General features: G+C 46.2%; 1 protein-coding gene across 7 annotated transcripts in view; it reads right to left on the bottom strand.

Moving 5' to 3' along the window:
- ZCCHC14 (zinc finger CCHC-type containing 14) overlaps window positions 1–4,534 on the bottom strand; it is a 78,447-nt gene extending 73,913 nt beyond the window's left edge. For all 7 annotated transcript variants that reach the window (XR_011468884.1, XR_011468883.1, XM_070398393.1 and 4 more), the window contains exon 1: window positions 3,970–4,534. Coding sequence is in view for 5 of the 7 variants with exons in the window: in XM_070398393.1 (XP_070254494.1) it covers window positions 3,970–4,530 (561 nt within the window). In the remaining 2 variants the exon portion in view is untranslated. The remainder of the gene's footprint in view (window positions 1–3,969) is intronic.
- Between the last annotated feature and the right edge of the window lie 17,201 nt (window positions 4,535–21,735).

The following is a 21,735-nucleotide window of genomic DNA, read 5'->3' as shown; positions in this document are numbered from 1 at the left end:
TGAATCGTAATGTAAATACCTGATATGCAGAATGGTCTTAGGCGACCCCTGTGAAAGGATCGTTCGACCGCCAAAGGGTCGCGACCCACAGGTTGAGAACCGCTGCGCTATGAACTGACAAGGAATGCTTACCAGGAAAGACTACCAAGAAAAAGGGACATAGACGACGTGGGGAGTAAGACAACAGTGATCTATTTGTTAATACACAGAGTCTTTCTAGAAGGTTCTACAAGCAACAAAGAGAGGAATGAAACTAGATGGCTGGGAAATGGTAAGAAACCCAAAGGAAGACTACTACCCACCACACTCCTGCACTAAGCACTTTAAAATCATTGTTTCAATTCTTCCTTTAAAAAAATCAATCTCAGTATAAGTAGTTCCAGTATGATCTCTACAACAAGGATTCTGAAACACAAAGGTGGGGGGGCACAATTTTCTAAATGTACTGAAAAACCAATGAACTGTACACTCTAAAGGGGTCAATTTTATGTTATATGAGTTAAATCTCAATAAAGCCGTTATTTTTTAAAAGTAAGTATATACCACAGCACATTATCATTTACATAGAGAAAAGACCGCAAAGGCTAGCTTTTTCCAAAACTATGGCTTTATATTTACATAAAATGGAAAGACAGAGGTAGTGTTAAGTCCAAACCAACCATTATCACCATTTTCCATCGTGTCTTAAGGAACAGCACACCTACAGCACTTGTCAGCTACGGAGTACAGTAAAGCTACTGCAATCAATCACCAGCTCTACCGCTGTGAACTCTTTTCTTTCTGAAAGTAAAAATGTCTATTTTACATTCCTTACACTTTTAAATTTCTACAAATCCTCTGAGCAGTAAGAATTTTGAAATAACATAGTAAGGGCTTGAAGAAGCAAATGTAAATAATGCCTATACATATCAAAAAATATAGTTAAAAGAAGTATTACCTTAGGATAAAGAATGAAGCAGTTAAAATCTTTATCTCTAAAAGAGAAACACAAAGTCTCTAGGCTCAGAGTTTAAAACAAAATACAACAGCTTACAAAAGAAATACAAACAGAGCTTTAATGGGGCTGCTTTTCTAGGATTACACTAAATGTTAGATTTAGAGAAACAAAGGCAGCAAAATGCTTAAAGGCTAGATTTCAAGAGTTGCCTACTCCAAGCAACAGAAGCGTTTATCAATGTCAGGCATTAAATTTAAAGCAGCAAAGGAACAGAAAGTTCAATGAATGTGACTGAAATTACTTTAGGAGTGGCATAGGGGATATAGAGAAAACTAGATACCATTTGTTTGGAAATATGGAAGCAATGGCACCAAGGTTACTCATTATTATTTTTAAATTTCTATTTATTGATTTTTTGAGAGAGAGAGAAACATCAATTTGTTGTTCCACTCATTTATGCACTCGTTGATTAATTCTTATCTATGCCCTGACTGGGATTGAACCCGAAACCTTGGCTTATTGGGACAACACTCTAGCCAACTGAGCTACCAGGCCAGGGCTTATAACCTCATTAATAAGGGACAGGCAGAATTCTCCAATTTCCCAAGGGTGAACAAAAAACCTGTCAGATCCAAGTAACTATCCAAAAATCAGTTTTGAAAACACTGAGAGACAAACATTTTACTCTATAACAATGTTGCTCAAGTTAGCATGACTCTATAAAAAGCCAGAGAAGACAGAAGGAAGCCCTCACTGCACATCTGCTGGGCACTTCACATGTGACGTCATGTGACCCCCTAAACAAGTCCATGAGGCAGGTAACTTACCTTGCAATAGGGAAACACCGGAGGAGGGAGGACTCTGGCCAAGGTCACATAGTTGGTCAATTCAGTGCCCATTTGGATAGGAAGGGTGGGGGGTAGATTAGCCCCTTCATCACATCTGGCTTGACAGATTTCTGGCTTGACCAGAAAGGCTCTATTATAAATGACATTTTTGTTCTAGCTTTTAGCTTACTCCCCACCAAAATAATGACCACTATCTTCTGCTTTTAATAAAGTGATGATGCATCTGCACACACAAAAGACACCCTTTAAGAGCTGAACAAGACTGGGCTCACGGCCATAGACATTCTCAGTGTGTTGCATTTAACCTGAAGACTAACAGCACATGAAGCTGGCCTTAGAGGACTGAAATCTCATGAACAGGCGATAGCCCCCTGGCACCCCAAAGCTTACCGAACTCCCTACAGACCATCACATTCCCTGGGACCGAGCCTTTGTCGTAGTGGAATAACATTTTTCTGCCCAGTGCACAATATGGGTGGGATCTGAACACACATTTAAAAAGAAAACCACAGTCTTGGATATCAATGTCACCAAGAAAAGATAGGACACAGATTAAAACCAATGCAGGGACCACAACCACTTCTTACAGGAAGACATTAAAGAAGAAAAGCCACAATTCAGGTTTGAAAGAGAACTTAAAACCACCAGCAGCAAACCAGAGAGTATCAAACATTTAACTTAAAAGAGCTTAGGCACTGTCAAAGAAAGATATTCAGCACTACGTACTGGTCTTTGACTGCAATCTCTTGCTTTCCAAAGTCAGTGTGTAATCTAAATACAACACACTTGGTCAAAGAAAATGCTTTTTTCCCCCTCGGAGCACAATTTTGGCATTGGGTCACAAGGGGCCATAAAAAACAAGTTTGAGCCCCAAACACTTTGGTTACATAGTTTTGAAACATTTAGACAAAAGTTCACATTTCTAAGTGGATGACCATGATACCCTTCCTGTTTAATTTGGAGACTGGATATCTTTAACTTAACCTAGCATTCCTTAAGGAGACTGATACTCTCAACACGCTCAGGCTCCAAGCGTGGGATTTGTTTCACATTGAGAAATAACTGTTTCACATGCAACTGTCTGTTAAACACAAGCATAAACACAGATATGGATGTGCAGTCATAAGTTCATACACACATATCGACACATATGCATAAGCATACACATTCATCAGTGCTATACATGCACTCACAAGCACACTAATACATGTATACATGCGCTCACACACGCGTGCCCACTCCGCGGTCCCACCTGCCCATCTGACTGCTCCAGCGGCGACACCTGCCCACTTAGGGGAAACCCACAACCAGGCCTGGGGCGCCACATGACACCCGCGAATGTCTGCGAAGGCCTAGAGCAGCGGTTCTCAACCTGTGGGTCGCGACCCCTTGGGGGCCAAACGACCCTTTCACAGGGGTCGCCTAAGACCATCGGAAAACACATACATAATTACATATTGTTTTTGTGATTAATCACTATGCTTTAATTATGTTCAATTTGTAACAATGAAAACACATCCTGCATATCAGATATTTACATTATGATTCATAACAGTAGCAAAATTACAGTTATGAAGTAGCAACGAAAATACTTTCATGGTTGGGGGTCACCACAACATGAGGAACTGTATTAAAGGGTCGCAGCATTAGGAAGGTTGAGAACCACTGGCCTAGAGCCTTCTCTATCTCATACGGCTTCCTTTTCTAGTAATAAACATCAGATTTGGAGAAACCATGTAACTGAGGCCGCAACCTCTGACTGGGGTTATCTGTCCCTCTAAGGGAGCCGTGAGTGCGTCCTCCCATACTTCCCCGACTAACCCGGGCGAGATGGACGGGTGCAAAAGCCTCAAGGGCGGGAGGTACCCGGCCGGTCTTGGGGTGCAGGATTTGCGGGTGGAAGTGGCGGCAGGGGCTTGGAATGAGGGCATAGGGTACAGGGTGGAGGCTTGGGATACAAACGCGGAGTGAAAGCTTGGTTGGCGGCTGCGGAACCAGGATGGAAGCTTGGGGGTGCAGGTATGAGTTTAGGGTTCAGGTGAGGGTTTGGGATCTCAAGTGAAACCTTCGGGAGCAAGTGTTTTCCGTTGGGGTGGAGGCTTGGTGGTGGGCGTTTTGGGGAGCGGGTTGGAGGCTTGCGGTGCGGGTGGGGGCGCCGGGCCCGCCTCCCGCGTGGGCACGCACCTTGTGGCAGGACGGACAGGTGGGCAGCGCGCTCTTGCCCCCGTGGCCCCCGCCGCTGCCGCCGCCGCTCAGGCTGCTCTGAATCTGCGTGAGCTCCTGGCGCAGCACCTGCTTCTGGTGAAAGCTGAAGGCCGGGTGGTTGGAGGCCATGGTGAAGAGCAGCAGGAACTCATCGCCCGTACGGCCCTCGTTGAGCTGCAGCCCGTAGTTGTGGATGATGGAGTCGATGTGCGTGAGCGTGCGGTAGAGCACGCCAGCCGCCTCGCGCTGCTCGGAGCCCAGGAGCGCCAGCGACACCAGCAGCTTGCTGCGCACCACCTCGTCGGTCAGGTTGGTGAGGCTGCCCAGGTCGGCGGGGTTGTTGGCCTTGATCTCGGAGTCGCGCAGCGAGTGGTAGTCCTTGCGCGCCAGGTCCTCGAGGCAGGAGCCGAGGAAGCGCAACTCGAGCGGGATGCACAGGTCCAGCAGGCCGCACAGGAACTCCACGCGCTGCGGCGACGGCAGCTCCGAGAACCAACGGTACACGCCGTCCCTCTGCAGCGGGCAGCGCTTCTCCACCATGCTGCCGCCCGTGCCGCGCCGCCGCCCGGGGCCGGAGGCCGAAGCCCGGGGCCGGGGGCGCGGGGCGCGGCGGGAGCGAGCGGGAGGCGCGGCGGGGCCGGGCGAAGGAGGGTGGACGCCGCGGGCCGGACCGGGGGCGCGCGGCGCGGGTGAGACCCCCGCCAGGGGCCGGCGGGCGGGCGCGCGCTGGGCGCTTGGGGGGCCCGGGGCGGCCGGGGCGGCCGGGGGCGGCGAGCGGCCTCGGGCCCCCCGCTCACGGGCGGGCTCTTGGCCCGCGCCGGTCCCCAGCGGCGGCCGGTGCGCGGCGGCGGCGGCGGCTGCTCCTCGTCGTCGTCGTCGTCGCCCGGGAGGCGGCCGCCCCCATCTCCCCCCGCGCCGCAGGGTCTGTCACTGCGGGCCGCCCCCCGACGGAGCCGCCCAGGCCATTCCGCCTCCGCCGCCGCGCTGGTGCTGGCCGGCCGTTACTAGGACGGAGGCCGCGGGAGGGCGGGCGGGCGCCTCGGCAGCGGTGGTGGACGGACACGCGGGGCGCGGCGCGCGGGCGGACGGCGGAGGGATCTGCGCCGGCACTCGAGCGGCCTCGCGCCCAGGCTCCCAGCGCCGCGGACGGATCCAGACGAGCGCGGCCGTGTTCGCAGCTGACGGACCCCGGGACGAAGCTCAAGTGGGAGGGGTAGTCGCCTCTCGCGACAGCCAGGCCGGCAGGGCCCGCCTCCCCCCCGCTGATTGGCTCAAACTGCCCCTTCTAAGCCTGTGATTGTTTCGGGTCCCCAATCCAGATTCACACCCCCTTCGACCACGCCCCCAGGTGCTGTCGATCACGTTGGGCCCGCCCCGTTCCTCCCCTCCTTGGCCGGCGGAGTCGATTGGCCCGTCGGGCCGGAGCGATGGAAAATCCGGGGCAGATTTCTGGTTGCTTTTGTTCCCACAGATTTGCGTGGAGCATTGTAAAAGCTAGGCGTCCGGCCTGTTTTATTGCTGAGCGTCACAATAGGGAGATAGCGGTGTCTTCGAAAAGCCGCTGGAGCGGGCCTCCGGAGACCCGAGTCCCCATCCCTGTTCTGCCTGCTGAGCTGTGTGACCTTGGGCAAGTGGCTTGGTCTCTGAGCCTTGGGCGCCTTCTCAGAAGATGAGGGTAATAATAACCGCCCCGGCGGCTTGTGAGCAGGTTGTGAGCTCATAGAGGGCAGGCGCCCTCATTTCTGAGGCTGTAGGCCTGCCTTGGCGATGTGATGGGAACAAGCTTTCTCCACTAAGTAAGCCTCCTTTCAGGGGGTTACCCCCTCGGCTCCGGAACCTGGAGGATGCAGATACACCCACCAGGGGTCAAGGAACAGGTGAACCGCCCCCTCATCTGGCATTTGCATTGGCACCGGATTACAGGCTGGGGAAAGGTGGAGCACCCAACCACCTTTAAATTCTGCAACTGCAAGCAGCTACAAATAAGGAAACTGAGACCCAGGAACAAGAAATTCATTCCTCCCGTACGCTACCTCTTAGTCTAAAGCCCTTATTTAGATGTCTTGTGATCAAGGATGCGTCGTTCCCTACGAAACTTTATGGAGGCCTGGTATATGCCAGGTTCTAAGCCCTGAGCAGGGCAGCCACGAGCAAAGTGGTGCCCTCCCTGCCCTAGGGAGCTTAAAACAGACATTACAGAGCCATAGTTGGGGGAAAAAGAAAATTTGTTTTCCACACCCTCTCCACATCTTGAACAAATTTTCCCAGAGGCACCCTGGTGTTCTTGGTCAGTGTAGGAAGGAGCAGGAATTCAGGATAGCTTCCCAAGGGTATTAAATCCATGTAGGTAGCAGGGGCAAGCTGGGTCTCCCCGCCTTATTTCCCCAGTCCAAACTAATTTCTACAAATAATTGAATTAATCCTTGTTCTCTTTTACCTCACCTTTTCGAGTAATTCCATGGAAGTAGTCACATTCAAAAATCTACAAGATGAGGGAGTGAAGGAACATGAAGATCAAGACCATTAACACCTTTGCCTTCTATTGATAAACGAAGTTCCTCAGAATGGGATCTTATCAGCATTGGGGGTTCCTCAAATCCAGTCCAATTTGGCTGTGAAATCCTCAAGCTCTGGTGCCAAGCCAACCTGGATTTCAGTGCCAGCCCTAGCCTGCTCTGGGACTTTGGCTGTTCACTCAACCCCTCTGAGCCTCAGTTTCTTCATATGTAAAAGGGAGTCAGGTACCGCATGGGCACCCCCCCACACCCCCCAGCTGACAGTGGAGCTCATAGATGCTAATGGAAGCCATCTCTAGCTGGGACAACTAAGCCACAGAAGTCACTAGATCAAGGTCTCTCAGCCCCTGACAGCCTTTTTTTACCACTTCTTGCTGTGGTATTTGCTACTTAATGTCTGCACTGGGTTGAATAGTGCTTCCCAAAAGATCACATCCACCCAGAACCTCAGAATATGACCTTATTTGGAAATATGGCCTTTTCAGATATAATTCAGGTAAGAATCAAGATGAGATCATGGTTAGAGTAGGCCCTAAACCCAATGAGAGTGTCCTTCTAAGAGGCAGGAAAGGTCAAGCAGAGACAGAAAAGGCCATGTGAAGACGGGAGCAGAGATTAGAACCCGGGATGCCTGGAGCCACCAGAAGCTAAAAGAGGCAGGAAGGACCCTTCCCTAGAGCCTTCAGAAGCAACAGGGCTCTGTCCACACCTTGACTTTGGACTTTTGGACTCCAGAACTGAGAGAGGATAAATTTCTGTTGCATTAAGCCACCAAGTTTGTGCTTACTTGTTATGGCAGTTTTAGGACATATTATATCATGTCTCCCTCAACTTCAGCTCAATTTAATGCAACTCAATGGATAATAAATTGTTACCCTACAGGATCAGACCCCACTAAGGGTTTGGGAGCCCCTAAGGAGAATGAGATCCAGTCCCCGCATCTTTAAGGAACTGGCAGCCTGAACTCCCTACCCCAAAGTAGACATGCTGTGCGCCCTGTCTGTAGGAGCTGACCCTTCTGCACACTGTTCCCTCCCCCGGGAAGCAGCCAGGGGTCTCCCAGGGGAGTGGGGTGGACACCCACCTGGCAGTCCTTCGAAACATAATCTCTCAGGCCCGGCCCTGATGCTGTACCTGCTCTCCCCCCCAGTCAGGGTTCCTACTCTAAAACAGATTTCTTCTCTGTCCTATTTAGAGCTTCTCATTTTCCCATTCTCTGCAAAAGGTAACCCCTGGATTCAATATTTCTCCACCTCTGCATTGACGTAGTGGAGGGGCTGTGGGGCTGTGGGAGGAAGTTGCGGGGAGGGGCACAGGACAGGTCAGAGAGTGGGGCATTCCTCCCCATAAGCAAAACTGAAGCTACAGTAAAAGCTGGGCTGTGTGTTCAGATAAGGAAAGAGTCCTCACACAATGCAGAGTGGACAGCAGGTTCACCCCCTTCAGGCCATACTTGCCTTGAGCTTAACTCGGGGCCAGGAGTTGATAGAGCAGTGGGCGCTGCTGTTAGGGAGCTCATAGTCAAGGTTGGGACAGTACGTCTTTTTGCATTTCCAATAGGGCTGGAATGGAGCATAAATTAATATTATTTATGAGAAAGAGAGAGACTTGGAGCTCACCACAAATTCCCCAAACAAATGATTTTGCAGTGGAGATATGACGTGCCTAAGTTGGAGTTAGTGATACTGACTAAATTACCACAGTAGGTGATGACAGGGCTGAGGCCAGATTGGCCATCTGGGATTCCAAGCACAGCCCCTCCTCCCCCTCACCCCCCTCCACACACACACCATATAGCCTTACTTTTCCCTTTTCCTTTCTCGTTTATAATGGGGAGAGGAGCCTGGAGGCCAGGCTGGGATCAGGAACATGAAAACACGACTGAGACACAGATTAAAGAGTTGGGGCTGGAGGTGCACACCCAGACGCCCTGCCTGGATCCACTGCTTATTTTTTCATGGGAGTAGCTCATCAGGATGTGTGTGGTCTCAAGTAGGATGGACTTACTGAGTTTCATTTTTTCTTTGTCCTAGACCCTGCTTTCCTGTGACTAAGAGAGCAAAGGGACTCCAAACCTCTAATGTGAAAGCCTTAAGAAGTGGGTCCTGCCCTGGCCGGGTGGCTCAGTTGATTGGAACTCGTCCTGTACACCAAAAGGTTGTGGGTTCAATTCCCAGTCATGGCACATACCTAGGTTGCAGGTTTGATCCCTGATAGGGGTGCGAACAGAAGGTAACTGATCTCTCTCTCTCTCTCTCTCTCTCTCCCTCCCTCCTTCCTCTTTTTCTAGAAATCAATAAACATGTCTTCGAGTGAGGATTTTTTTAAAAAGCAGCATACTGACATGATCCTTGCCCAGTGCCTCAATTATGATGGCCTCCTGTGACTGCCATAACCCCATGTGACTGGTCCTGAAACTGCTGTCGTTGTTCCTATTTCACAGATGCTCAATAGTCAGTCGTGGACCCAGGGCCATACAGTTCATATTGCCAAGTCCATTGCCCGGACTCTGGCCCTCCAGGAGGAAAACACAAAGTTGATTTGTCATTTATTCACTAGTTCTGCAAACCAAAGACTCCAAAGGTGTCTGTCATATGCCAGTTTTCCTGGCTGTGACTGCTAACAAAGTCCACCCGGAATCACAACCGGGCAGTTGTCTCAAACTGCACCCAGCCCTGTTTCTGCACAGCCACACACTTTCCTCCAAGCAGACCTGCTTCCCAGGGTGTCTTTGGCCTTGGGCTAGATGTGGTGTTTCCCCCGTGGGAATTAGCTGGGCCCTTATTTAAGATGTTGATTCCTAAGCCTGACCCCAGATACTGACTGAGTCAGACACTGGGGAGCAGGGCCTTGGGCTCTGCATTTGCCAGCACCCTGGTGATCCCCTGGTTTGAAAACTGTTATTGGAGTGGAGGTCATGCTTTCAGACTTCTAGTCAACCAATAGCAACCACAATTATAATCAGTCAAGTTTGTGTTACATGCCTTCCAGCCAGCCAGGATACTCCCTATTTTATTGATACATTGGGAAGCTGAAGCTTGAAGAGCTCAAAGAAAAAACAACAACAAAATCATGGACACAGACAACAGTGTGTGATTGTGGGGGGAAGAGGGGTGAGTGGAGGTGGAAGAGGATATGGGGGGATAAATGGTGATGGGGAAAAATAAAATAAAGGGTGTAAAAGATATCACACTGTGGATGCTCATCATTAAGTTCTGTAGCCTATTTCTGTTGGATATTTGTTTTCCACATTTCTATGTTGCCTATATCACAGTAATGAAACGCTCTGAAAGCCAACAATTAACTCACCGCTGCTCTCAGTTTTGTGTGTTTTATTTGTTTGTTTACCTTTTTTTACTCTGGAAGTTTTTAAAAAGACCCAAAGTCAAGGAATAGTGTAGTAATTCCCCATATAGCCTATTGCCCAGCTTCAATAGAAATGACATTTTGCCATTCCTATTTTATCTACTTCTCCCACTCCACGCTAGCATAACATTTTCTTTCTGTAGTATTTTAAAGCAACTAAATTGGAGCATATATATGTATTAATGTGTTGTTGTTTCTGATTATGAGATAATACATGCTCCTTGTAAAGAGATTATATCTCACTAAAAAACAATGTAACAGTTAAAAATAACCTCACTCCTCAGTCATAACCAATGTTAACATTTTGAAATACATCTTAGACACTCTTGTATTCATATATATTTTTGCACGCCTAGTTTTACAAAAATAGTATACTCCATAAAAATAGTGTTGTACTCTACATTTCGTGGTCTGCTTTTTCCACTTTACCTACCCCAGATGTCTGTCCATGTTGTGGACTTGTATAAATCACGGTTTTCAAGGACAGCCCAGAATCTTGTTGTTTGGATGTATGATGATTTATTCAACTAATTCCCTGTTGTTGGGCACTCAGGTTGTTTCTCTGCTCTGTTGATTGAGCTTCAAAAGGCAGTTCTTCTTACCTGGCCTTGGCACCAGGCTGCACCAGATGTACCTTGTGTAGAATCCTGCCTGACTTTCTGAGAACCATCAAGCAGAGATAAAGATGGAGGGACTGGACTCTTCCCAGTGCCTAATCAAATTGTCACTGCTTGGTTTGAAGTCTCAAGACAAAAGACACACCCAGATTCAAGTGTGCGTGAAAATCACACCCTAAAGGCAGGTAACGTATTGTTTGGGTGACAAGGTTTAACTCAAAATATGGAAGGTTTCTTTTTTTAAATTTTTTTTTAAATTGTTGACAATATTACAGATGTCCCCCATTTCTCCTCACCCTTGGCCCCCTCCAGCCAGCCCCTACTCCACCCCAGGTTTTCATCACACTATTGTCTGTGTCCATGGGCTAGGCATATATGCATATATGTTCTCTTCCCATCCCTCCTACCCTTCTCCCCTCTGAGATCTGTAATTCTGTTCCATGCATCCATGCCTCTGGACCTATTTTGTTTGTCAGTTCATTTTGTTCATTAGATTCCATATATAAGTGAGATCATGTGAAATTTTATTTCTCTGACTGGCTTATTTCGTTTAGCATACTAATCTTCAGGTCCATCATGCTGTTACAACGGGTAAGAGATCCTTCTTTTTTATAATTGCCCTAGTGGCCCGGTGCACAAATTCGTGCACATTGAAAGGAAATTAATTAGAAGAAATATTTTAATATAGCTGTTTGCCCTTTTTCTATAATAGAAGTGTCAACCAAATCCATGATTGACAATGACGGATGAAAACACGTGTGCGATTGGCTCCAGCGAGAGCTTTATATGTATCGTGCATGCGTGAGTCAACTTAGCCTTTTATAGACATAGAATAAACTTGCTTAATTAGACCTGCTTTCTGATTTAGCTAAACTTTTTCCAGCCCAGTGAAGCACCCCAACTTCTCTTTTAGGTAATTGTCAGCAACACAGCAGTAAATATCAACACGAAGCAGATTATTATTGTAGATCACATAAGGAGAACAAAAGGTAAAATATTTAACTGTAATAGTGCGCCCCCCGCCCTGGCCCAGGCTGGGGGACCTCAGGTAGTGCCTCCTGCCCTGGTGCTGGGCCAGGGAACCTCAGGCTGCGCCCCCTGCCCGGTCCAGGCCAGGGGACCTGAGTCTGCGCCCCCCACCTGGCATGGCTTGACAAGGGTGGGGCCAGCCAGGTCTGGATCTCGCCCAATGGGGGTGGGGCCAGCTGGGTCTGCGTCTTGTGCAATTTTGAGGTGCCATGGGTGGGTAGGGACTTGACTCTGGGTCCCACGGAACACCCCAGACTCTGACAGGAGGAAGATTTTCATATACATTTTATTAATTTTCTTTCATCTCTGACACTTTTATTATAGAGAAAGGGCAAATAGCAATATTAAAATATTCCCTCTAATTAATCCCCTTTTAATGTGCATGAATTTTGTGCACTGGGTCACTAGTATATATATATATATAGATATAGATATAGATATAGATATTGATATAGGTAGATAGAGATATAGATAGATATAGATATAGATTAGATATAGATATATAGATATATAGATAGATACAGATATAGATTAGATATAGATATATAGATATATAGATAGATAGATATAGATATAGATTAGATATAGATATATAGATATATAGGTATATAGATATATAATATAGATAGATAGATAGATAGATAGATAGATAGATAGATGATAGATAGATACACTGAGTGGCCAGATTATTATGACCACCTGACGTTTGTAGGCAAATTAGCTATAATTTCACGCTGAAGTTGCTAGAGGGCCAGACCATTATAAATAGGGAGGCAGGTTGTTTACCATGACAGTAGCAGTGATTTTCTTCCTGAAGATATGGGTAAATAACGCGATTTAACAGCCCTTGAACATGGGATATATTTGAATGTGAGTGGCCAGATTATTATGACCACCTGACATTAGTAGGCAAATTAGCTGTACACTGCATCCTATGGGATATGGAAGCCGAAGGCCTGTTCGAACACCTTTGCTGTCTGCAGTTACCAAGATAAAACGTCTCCAATTCGCACAGGAACACAAGGATTGGACAGTCGAGCATTGGAAAAAAGTCATGTGGTCCGATGAATCACGTTTCCAGTTGCATCATGCAGATGGCAGAGTGAGAATTTGGCAGAAACAGCATGAAAGAATGCACCCCACATGCATGAGTACAACCCTTCAAGCTGGTGGGGGGAGTGTTATGGTTTGGGGCATGTTTTCCTGGCATGATTTGGGCCCTTTAATTCTTGTGGAACAATGTCTGAATAGCACAACATACCTAAGTATCGTGGCTGATCAACTTCATCCTATCATGTTGATGGCATACATATCCCAATGGAGATGGCTTCTTCCAACAAGGCAATGTGCCATGCCACGGTGCTTGTATTGTGCAGGAGTGGTTTCAATAACATGAGGGAGACTTTACCTTGCTTAGGTGGCCCCCACAATCACCAGATCTCAATCCAATTGAACATTTGTGGGATGAAGTTAAAAGAGCCATCAGGCAGCTGGTTCCACAACCATCAAATCTCACAGAACTGGACAGTGCTATTCATCAGGCATGGTGTCAGATTCCTCGCATCACCTTTCACCATCTCATGGAATCAATGCCAAGAAGAATTGCCGCAGTATTGAAGGCAAAAGGTGGCCCAACGAAGTACTGATGGCGTGGTCATAATAATCTGGCCACTCACGTTCAAATATATCTCACGTTCAAAGGCTGTTAAATCGCGTTGTTTACCCATATCTTCAGGAAAAAATCACTTCTACTGTCATGGTAAACAACCTGCTTCCCTATTTATAATGGTCTGGCCCTCTAGCAACTTCAGCGTGAAATTATAGCTAATTTGCCTACAAACATCATGTGGTCATAATAATCTGGCAACTCAGTGTACATGTATATATATTTTAGAAATTAACCCCTTATTAGATATATCATTGGCAAATATGTTCTCCCATACAGTGTGTTCCCTTCCCATTTTGATGATGGTTTCTTTTGCTGTGCAGGAGTTTTTTAGCTTATTAAAATACTAATGGCATATTTCACAGATCTAGAATAAATAAATATTCCAAAAGTTTATATGGAACCAAAAAAGTGCCCATACAGCCTCAGCAATCTTGAGAAAGAAGAACAAAGTTAGAGGGATCACAATACCAGATATCAAACTATACTACAAAGCCTTTGTAATCAAAACAGCCTAGTACTGGCACAAGAACAGATATATAGACCAATAGAACAGAAGAGAGAACCCAGAAATCAACCCAAGCCATTACACTCAATTAATATTTGACAAAGGAGGCAAGAGCAAACAATGGAGTAAAGACAGTCTCTTCAAAAAATGGTATTGGGAAATTGGACAGATACATGCAAAAAATGAAACTAGACCATGAACTTACACCTTACACAAGAATAAACTCAAAAAGGATAAAAGACTTAAATGTAAGTCACAAAACCATAAATATCCTAGAAAACATAGGCAGTAAAATTTCAAACATCTCATGTAGGAGAATTTTCACTTATACATCTTCTAGGGCAAAGAGAAACAAGAAAAATAAACAAATAGGACTATATCAAAATATGGAAGGTTTCTTTTTAAACAAACATACCAGAGCTCACCTAACATAGTAACTCTCCTTCAAAGAAGTCACCCCACAAGGCAGCACTCTCATTGCAATTAAACTGTGATTGCTTGAAAATACATCAGTGAACTCCTCTTTTTAAAACTGTCTCCAGAGACTGGTGTAAATCATTTTTTAATGTACTGTGTGCTGGAGAGCCTCCATGCTTCAAGGTGGGATATCTGGAGACAGCCTGTGCTGGTAAATTACAAGCAGGATAATGTACTCAGCCTGGTTTGAGCAGAAACATGTATTAAATTATAACAGGGAATTCAGAGTCTCTAGCAGGGTCTGAGAGCCAGGAGTGGATATCATTCTTGTATCTTTTAAAAAATGTCCATGTTCCTTGCCTGTTTTCCTATCAGGTTTTATATCTTTGTTTCTATAAATTTTTTAATTGTTGACAATATTATAGATGTCCCCCATATTCCCTCTTTTTGCCCCCCTCTCCCCACTGAAATCTATTATTCTGTTCCATGCATCCATGCCCCTGGACCTATTTTGTTTGTCATTTTATTTTGTTCATTAGATTCCACACATAGATGAGATCATGTGATATTTCGCTTTCTTTGACTGGCTTATTTTACTTAGCATAATAGCCTCCAGGTTCATCCATGCTGTCGCAAGGGTAAGAGCTCCTTTTTTTGTTTCTTTGTTTGTTTGTTTCTGTCAATTTTTTAGAGTTCTTTAGATATTAGGGATATTAGCCCTTTATCTGTGTTTTATTTTTAAATTTTCTCTCCCAGTTTGTCATTGCCTTTGACTTCATTCTTAGCGTTTGTTTTTTTTTAACCTTGAAGAAGTTGTTTTTATTTTTATGTAAAGTTAAATGTATTGATGTCCTTTTTTATTGCATCTGGATTTTGGGTTGTGGTTAGAAACCTTTCCTTACACCCAGATTATAAATACATTAACTCATCTTTTCTTCTATTATGCATATGGGTTCATTTTTTCATATTTAGACCCCTGATTCATTTGAAGTTTACTCTTATGTAGAGTATGAGGTATTTGCTTTTGAAACCGTTTTTATTAAATGTATTAATTAAACCGGGTGGTGCAAATTAAAATGCTTTAAGGAGCCAGGCAAAGAGTAAATGAGTGAAACTAGATGGCAGAATAAAATAGGGAGTATTGAGGTCTGTGGCCAACCATAGATTAAATTTGGTAGGTGTATTAGTTTCCTAGGGCTGCTGTAACAAAGTTCTGCGAACTTGGTGGCTTAAAACAACAGAAATTTATTTTTTTCAGTTCTGGAGGCTAGACGTTTGAAATCAAGGTGTCTCAGAGCTCTGATGGAGAATCTGCCCCAAGCCTCTCTCCCAGCTCGTGGTGATGGCTTCACAGCTCCATCACTCCCACCTGTGCCTTCATCGTCACGTGGCCTTCTTTGTGTGTGTCTGCACCCAAAACTTCCTCTTCGCATAAGGACATCAGCCATTAGATTTAGAGCCCACCCTAATTCGGTTTGCCTTCATTTAACTTTGCAGATTACATCTGCGAAGATCCCGTTTCTAAATAAGGTCACGTTCATAAGTTCCAGGGGGACACTATTGACCCAGAAGAGTGAAGGGAAAGCAGAATTGTCTGGAGCCCCTGTGGCCTGCACTCTGAGAGTTTGGGGACCCTTTGTAGATATCTTACGTTGCTGTCAGAATCATCTCTGTTTAGTGATGAAGAATCTACTGTGTTGGGAAACTGAAACTTCATTCTGAGAATCGGTTTTGAAAAGCATTGACAGCTTGTCCACACAAAAAGGAAGAGGAAATCCAATGGTCAACTCTTCTAAGTCTGAACTAACAGATGGCCTGTCCCACAGCCGTGCAGAAGACAGGCTTGTTCAGTATGAATATTTGGGTTTCCCATGGGAAGCCAGGCCCTGTTATGTATTTTCTGTGTCTGTAAAGTGTGAGTTCCTTCAAATTCCTCTGTGCCAAAAGAGGGCCCATTTCCTACCGGGAAGGAGGAAGATGGTGCCTTCCCTGGCCAGTGGCAGAAAGGAACTCTGAGATGCTGGAAGGGTCAGAAGGACATGACATGCCGTTGCTGCTTTGAAGACAGACGGGGCCATGTGAGAAGGAATGTGGGAGCAGAGAGTGGCCCCGGCCTACAGCCAGTATGAACCTTAGACCTACAACCTCAAAAAAATAGATTCTGCCACAACCTGAATGAGCCTGGAGGCAGATTCTCCAAGAGTCCAGCTGGGTGACACTGTTGTTTTCACCTGTGAGACCTGAGCAGAGAACCCAGTGAAGCCTGTTCAGATTTCTGGCCTGTAGATTGTCAGATGATACATGGGGGTTGTTTTAAGCCACTAGGTTTGTGCTAACTTATTACGCAGCAGTAGAAATTAACACACCTCTGCTCTTGGTGAATTTCTAGGAGTGGAGACACTAGATGGGGGAGAAATGGAGATTTGGCATTAGGCAATTTCTTTCTTCTGTTGCACCTCCATCCATATATTCATCCATTCCGTTTATAAGAACTTCTGTTCCCTGTGCAAGACATAAGATATTAAAATCAACCAGTGTGGGGTGTTCTGAGGTTGATAGGAATCAGACACACGTGCCCTCTTCTGGATAACTAGTAATGAAGACCAGGGAGCCAGGTATATCTAACCACATTTTATCCTGGCATCTTATAAGTTCCCAGGGCTAGAAGTAATCTTGGTAAAGTCTTTTAACACAATTCCCCCTTTGGGGTAACATCCCAGAAAATTGCATTCCCTCACCCCCCAAAAAGAACCACACAACAAAGGCTTTTATACATCACAGACCTGGGTGCACCTAGTAAGTTACTGTCCACCTCCCAGTAGCTCTACCTCATAATGTCGAAGATGAGAGGTGTGAAAACTGGCTTGTGGCAGGTACTCAATAAATGTTAGAAGTTGGGCTGATGATCCTCAGGTGTAACACTTATTGCACACCCCTCCCTGATATCATGTTGTTAAGCAGCGTGACCCAGAGCAGGGATCCTGAGCAGTGTCCTCACACCCTCACAAAGCTGAGGACTAGAGAAGGGACTTGCAGCTTTGGCTGCATATAAGCATCATCAGGGGATGGCTAACCACGGCCGTGCTGGCACCGTGAGGAGCTGGCCCACTGCCTAGAAAGACAACCCATGGAACCCTGAGCATCGAGGGAGCACGTGGACGGCGCAGGCCAGGTTTCAGGTGGGAGGAGGGTTTGGTGCTGAGCAGGTCAGTGTAGGGTTTGAAAATCATTTTGTCTCTTGCATGATTTGGGACTCTTATGTCGAAGAGGGGGTGTGAGGAAGGAGGGGAATGGGAAAGCCCCCACTCAGGCAAGGGTGACCCACAGCCACAAGAATGGGTGGGAGTCGGGGGGGCGGGTGTTTGATCATGGAGGAAGATCATGGGCAGACATGGCCCTTTACCTTCCCTGTCTCTGTTGTGGGTTGAGTTGTGTCCCCCCAAAAATATGTGTTGAAGTCCTAACTCCTGCTCCCTGTGAATGTGGCCTCATTTGGAAACAGGGTCTCTGCAGATAAAATCAGGTTGAGATAATGTCATTAGGGTGGGCCTCATCCAATAGGACTTGTGTCCTAAAAAGAGACACAGGAAGGAGGCCTTGTGAGGGCAGAGGCAGAAACTGGAGGGATGCAGCCACAAGCCAAGGGACACCTGGGGCCCCCAGAAGCTGGAAAGGCAGAAAGGGTCCTCCCCTAGAGCCTTCAGAGAGGCAGCCTACCAGCACCTTGACATCAGACTTCTGGCCACCAGAGCTGTGAGAGATCTTTGTTGTTGTACCCCCTTCTCCCCCGCCTCCTACCCCCTGTTTGTGGTGCTTTGATAGGGCAGACCCAGGACACCGATCCAGTCTTTGAGGCAAGGGCCTGGAATGTGCAACACTGCTGATGAACTACCCGAAAGCCATTCCCAACTGTTCTCTCACTGTCTCAGACGACAAAGGTTGGAAAACAAAAATTTTACATGCCCACTTCCCTTGCATTCAGGAGTGGCCGTGCAATCCAGTTCTGGTCAATAAGACCCAAGTAAGTCTGCCCAGGGGTAGCTGAAAATGTCTGCTTCTCTGACAAAGGGAAATGTGTCAGGCACACCTGCTCCCTCCACGTCAGAGCCCCTTTGATCACGGCATGGCCCCAGCATTAGGGGTCCGTGGCTGCTGTCTTATTATCTCGCCGTGGCAAACACGGAGACTCGCCCAGACTCTGTGCCTGGCATCATTCAGCTGCTCAGCCACACTATGGCATGAGAAAAATAAACTCATGTTTGGGTTCTCTTCTACCTGCGGCTGAACACTTTTCTAGCTGATATCATGCTCCGCCCATAGGAGCCTTTTCAGACCCCTCTTCCCTCTGGTGGACCAGAGAGGGTGAAGGTGGAAGCTCTGGGGGGAGGAGTAAACAGATTCTAATTCTGACTCTCACCCCTTTCGTCAGTGCCCCCAAACTATCTACTTTACAAGATGGCAGGAGAGTAGGTCGGGGTCCTACAAAAAGCTCAGTACTAGAAACAGTCAGGGTCAGGGTCAGAACTGTCTCATCTTGCCTAGACTTTGGACAAGGTCTTGAAACCAAATGGGTACCCCTTTCTTTAGTGTGTGTGTGTGTGTGTGTGTGTGTGTGTGTGTGTGTCACAGACACCATCCTCCTCCCCAGCTCAGCTCAAGCCATTCCTGAATCAGAGAACATTAATGGCAATAGGTCATCACGGTTGCTGCCATTTATCGAGTGGGTTCTGTGCGTGGGGCACAGAGCAGTAAATCCCTTGCCAAAGAACAGACAGCTAGTAAGTGACAGAGCTAGGCCTTGAGGCTGGCAGCTCACCATGCCTCCTGCCAAGTCTGAGCTAAGGGTTTTGGCACTGACAGCAGGAAGGGCAGAAATGCCAAGGGACAAAGCACTTTCATGTCTCATTTAACCCTTGTGGCATGCTTTGAAATCAATGGATCATTATCTTCACCTGGCAAAAAAAAGTGGTCAGGCCTGGGGGGAGGAGAGTAGACACTGCAGAGCTTGGACTAGAACAAAGGTTTCCTGATCCAAAATCCTGCTCCCTCTAGAATGGCTGAAGATTGAGGCTGGGTTAGGATTGCAACTCATGGGTGAGAAGGGACACTGTAGAGCAGTGGTTCTCAACCTTGGCTGCACATTAGAATCACCTGGGAATCTTTTTAAAATCCTGATTTCTGGGCCTCATCCTCTGGAAATTCTGTTTCTTTGTTACGAGGTGGGGCCACAACATTAGTAACAAAGAAACAGAATTTCCGGAGGATGAGGCCCAGAAATCAGGATTTTAAAAAGATTCCCAGGTGATTCTAATGTGCAGCCAAGGTTGAGAACCACTGCTGTAGAGCGAGTTTCTTCAACACAGTGCAGGTGACCCTGATGTCAAGCGCTAACAACACCTGTGGAGACCTACTTAGCAGCGGCATCTCACTCGGTTCTCCTTTTACAGATGATGAGACTGAGGCTCAGAGAGGCCCCTTGTCCTGTGTAGAAAGCCAGTGAGGACAGACCCGTGTCTTCTCCACTATGCGACCCTGTCACATTGGGGGTCTCCTGACCACACAGAGGCCTTTGCCCTCACATGTTAACCACAGCAGCTTTAATATATACATACCAGTATGTATGTTTGTATGCTTTTATATGTATTTGGCTTCTGATTTTGTTTGAAGTGTGGTTTCTGTGGCTGACAATTTTTTAAATCACTGATTAATGTGTCACGTGTGATTCTTTCATATATCTGATTCTTGGCACTGAGACTTACTTTCTTTTACGCAGGAATAGCATTCCACGAGGACATCTGTATAGAATGATCAGAACCATCCCTGGCTGTACAACACTCTAAGGCCGTACTGCATGTCCCAGTGGAAGGTCAGTCCTGTTGATACACATATACTAGTACCAATGACTTAAATTATTTTTATTTTTAATTCTCACCCAAGGACATGTTTATTGATTTTAGAGAGAGAAGAAGGGAGAGGGAGAGAGAGAGAGAAACATCTATTGATTGCCTCCTGTATGCACCCCAACGGGGTTTGAACCTACAACCTAGGTATGTGCCCTGACCCAGAGTTGGACCCACCACCCTTTGGTGCACAGGACAGCGCTCCAATCAACTGAGCCATATCAGCCAGGGCTCAGATCCTCCTCAGCTCCTTGAAAGAAGGGACCAGGTTTAGTACTTTTTTTTTGTCACTTTGGATTTTTAGCTCTATATGGGTGCCTTATACACAGTAGGCACTTATCAAATGTTTGCTGATGGTTGTTCCTTCAGCAAAGTTTTTTGCAATGCATCTCCCAAACAAACATTTTCTGTAAAGATTATGGTACTGTGTCAGTTTCTCCAGTTAGTGGGAAATCTTTCCTATCAGTTATTATTTGTCATGTATAATTATGGTCCTACCCAAATGCTTGGAAAGTAGGATTTTTTTCAAAATCTTGTTAATATTTCCTTGCAACATAGCATTAATCCCAGAACAGGAAAGACTTGAGCCAGAAGAGAATTTAGCAGTCAGATGAGTAATTTCTTAATCAGCAGATGAAGGAACTGAAGTTCACAGAGGTAAAGGGCTATCAGGGGCCACCCAGTCAATCCACTTGTCAGTCTGCTTTGGGAGATGATTTCTGGTGCAGAAAATTGATGATTCACACATTTTCAGGTTTTTTTTATCATCTCTATGTTTGACCTAATTTTTCTGTATTACAAATATGATAACATTTTGCAATATCACATTCTATTCACTGTCAGTCCATGCATGCTTCTATCATTAGACATGGCTATCCATGTGGCCTGTTAACTAAATAGCTCTCAGAACGCAGGGACCATGTTTGCTCATGGTGACTAGGATGTGTAAGGTGATCAATATAGATTTGTTGAATGAATGAAAGTTGGACTGAAACACAGCGTATGACTTTCTCATTACTCCATATATACTAGTGATAAAATGAATTCGTGTATCGGGACTTACTAACTGGAGGCTGTCCACCTCTGTGGCATGGCCACGTCACAAATCTAAACCTTAGTCAGCCTGCACTTATGGACACAGATGTCAATCACAGTCCCCCAACTCAGCTTTAGCCAGCTTAACTTAGAAAGTAGGACCTGCTGGCCTTCTCAACAAATCCCTGACTTCCTGGCCAATCGTGCCCTGTTTCCACATTGCCTTGTCTAACATTCTATAAAACTCGCTCTTTCTCAAAAGCCCGTGGGAAGAGGGGCCCACTGCTGGTGAGGCACTGTTTGTCCCCAACTCATGGATTGTTTTTCCGTGAATCAATGACATCAAACTTACTACTAAATTGTTTTAGCTTTGTCATTTGACACTAGATTATTTGGTTTAGTTGCGATGGGATTTTAGTGAGAAATATCTTTGGCTGCACTAAACAATGGCATTAAACATATAGGGGTTACTTTTCTCACATGACAAGAAATCCAAAGATGAGCAGTGCCCGTGCTGCTCCATTAGTGAAGCTCCGTGATAGCAGGGACAGCGTCCTTGGTTCTTTTGGACCTTCCTTATGGTAGCAGTATGGCTGCTGTAGGCATTACATCCTGTAGTCAATACAAGAAAAAAGGAGGAAGGGAGAAAGCCTATAGATGTTTCTTATATGACCTTTAGATATTTCTTATA

Source organism: Myotis yumanensis, unplaced genomic scaffold (genome assembly GCF_028538775.1).
Source record: "Myotis yumanensis isolate MYYU_CA2020_CCGP unplaced genomic scaffold, mMyoYum1.0.hap1 SCAF_18, whole genome shotgun sequence".
Classification (NCBI taxonomy): Eukaryota; Metazoa; Chordata; class Mammalia; order Chiroptera; family Vespertilionidae; genus Myotis; species Myotis yumanensis.
Note: the sequence above shows the minus strand (reverse complement) of the source record. Positions and strands in the feature narration are given on the sequence as shown.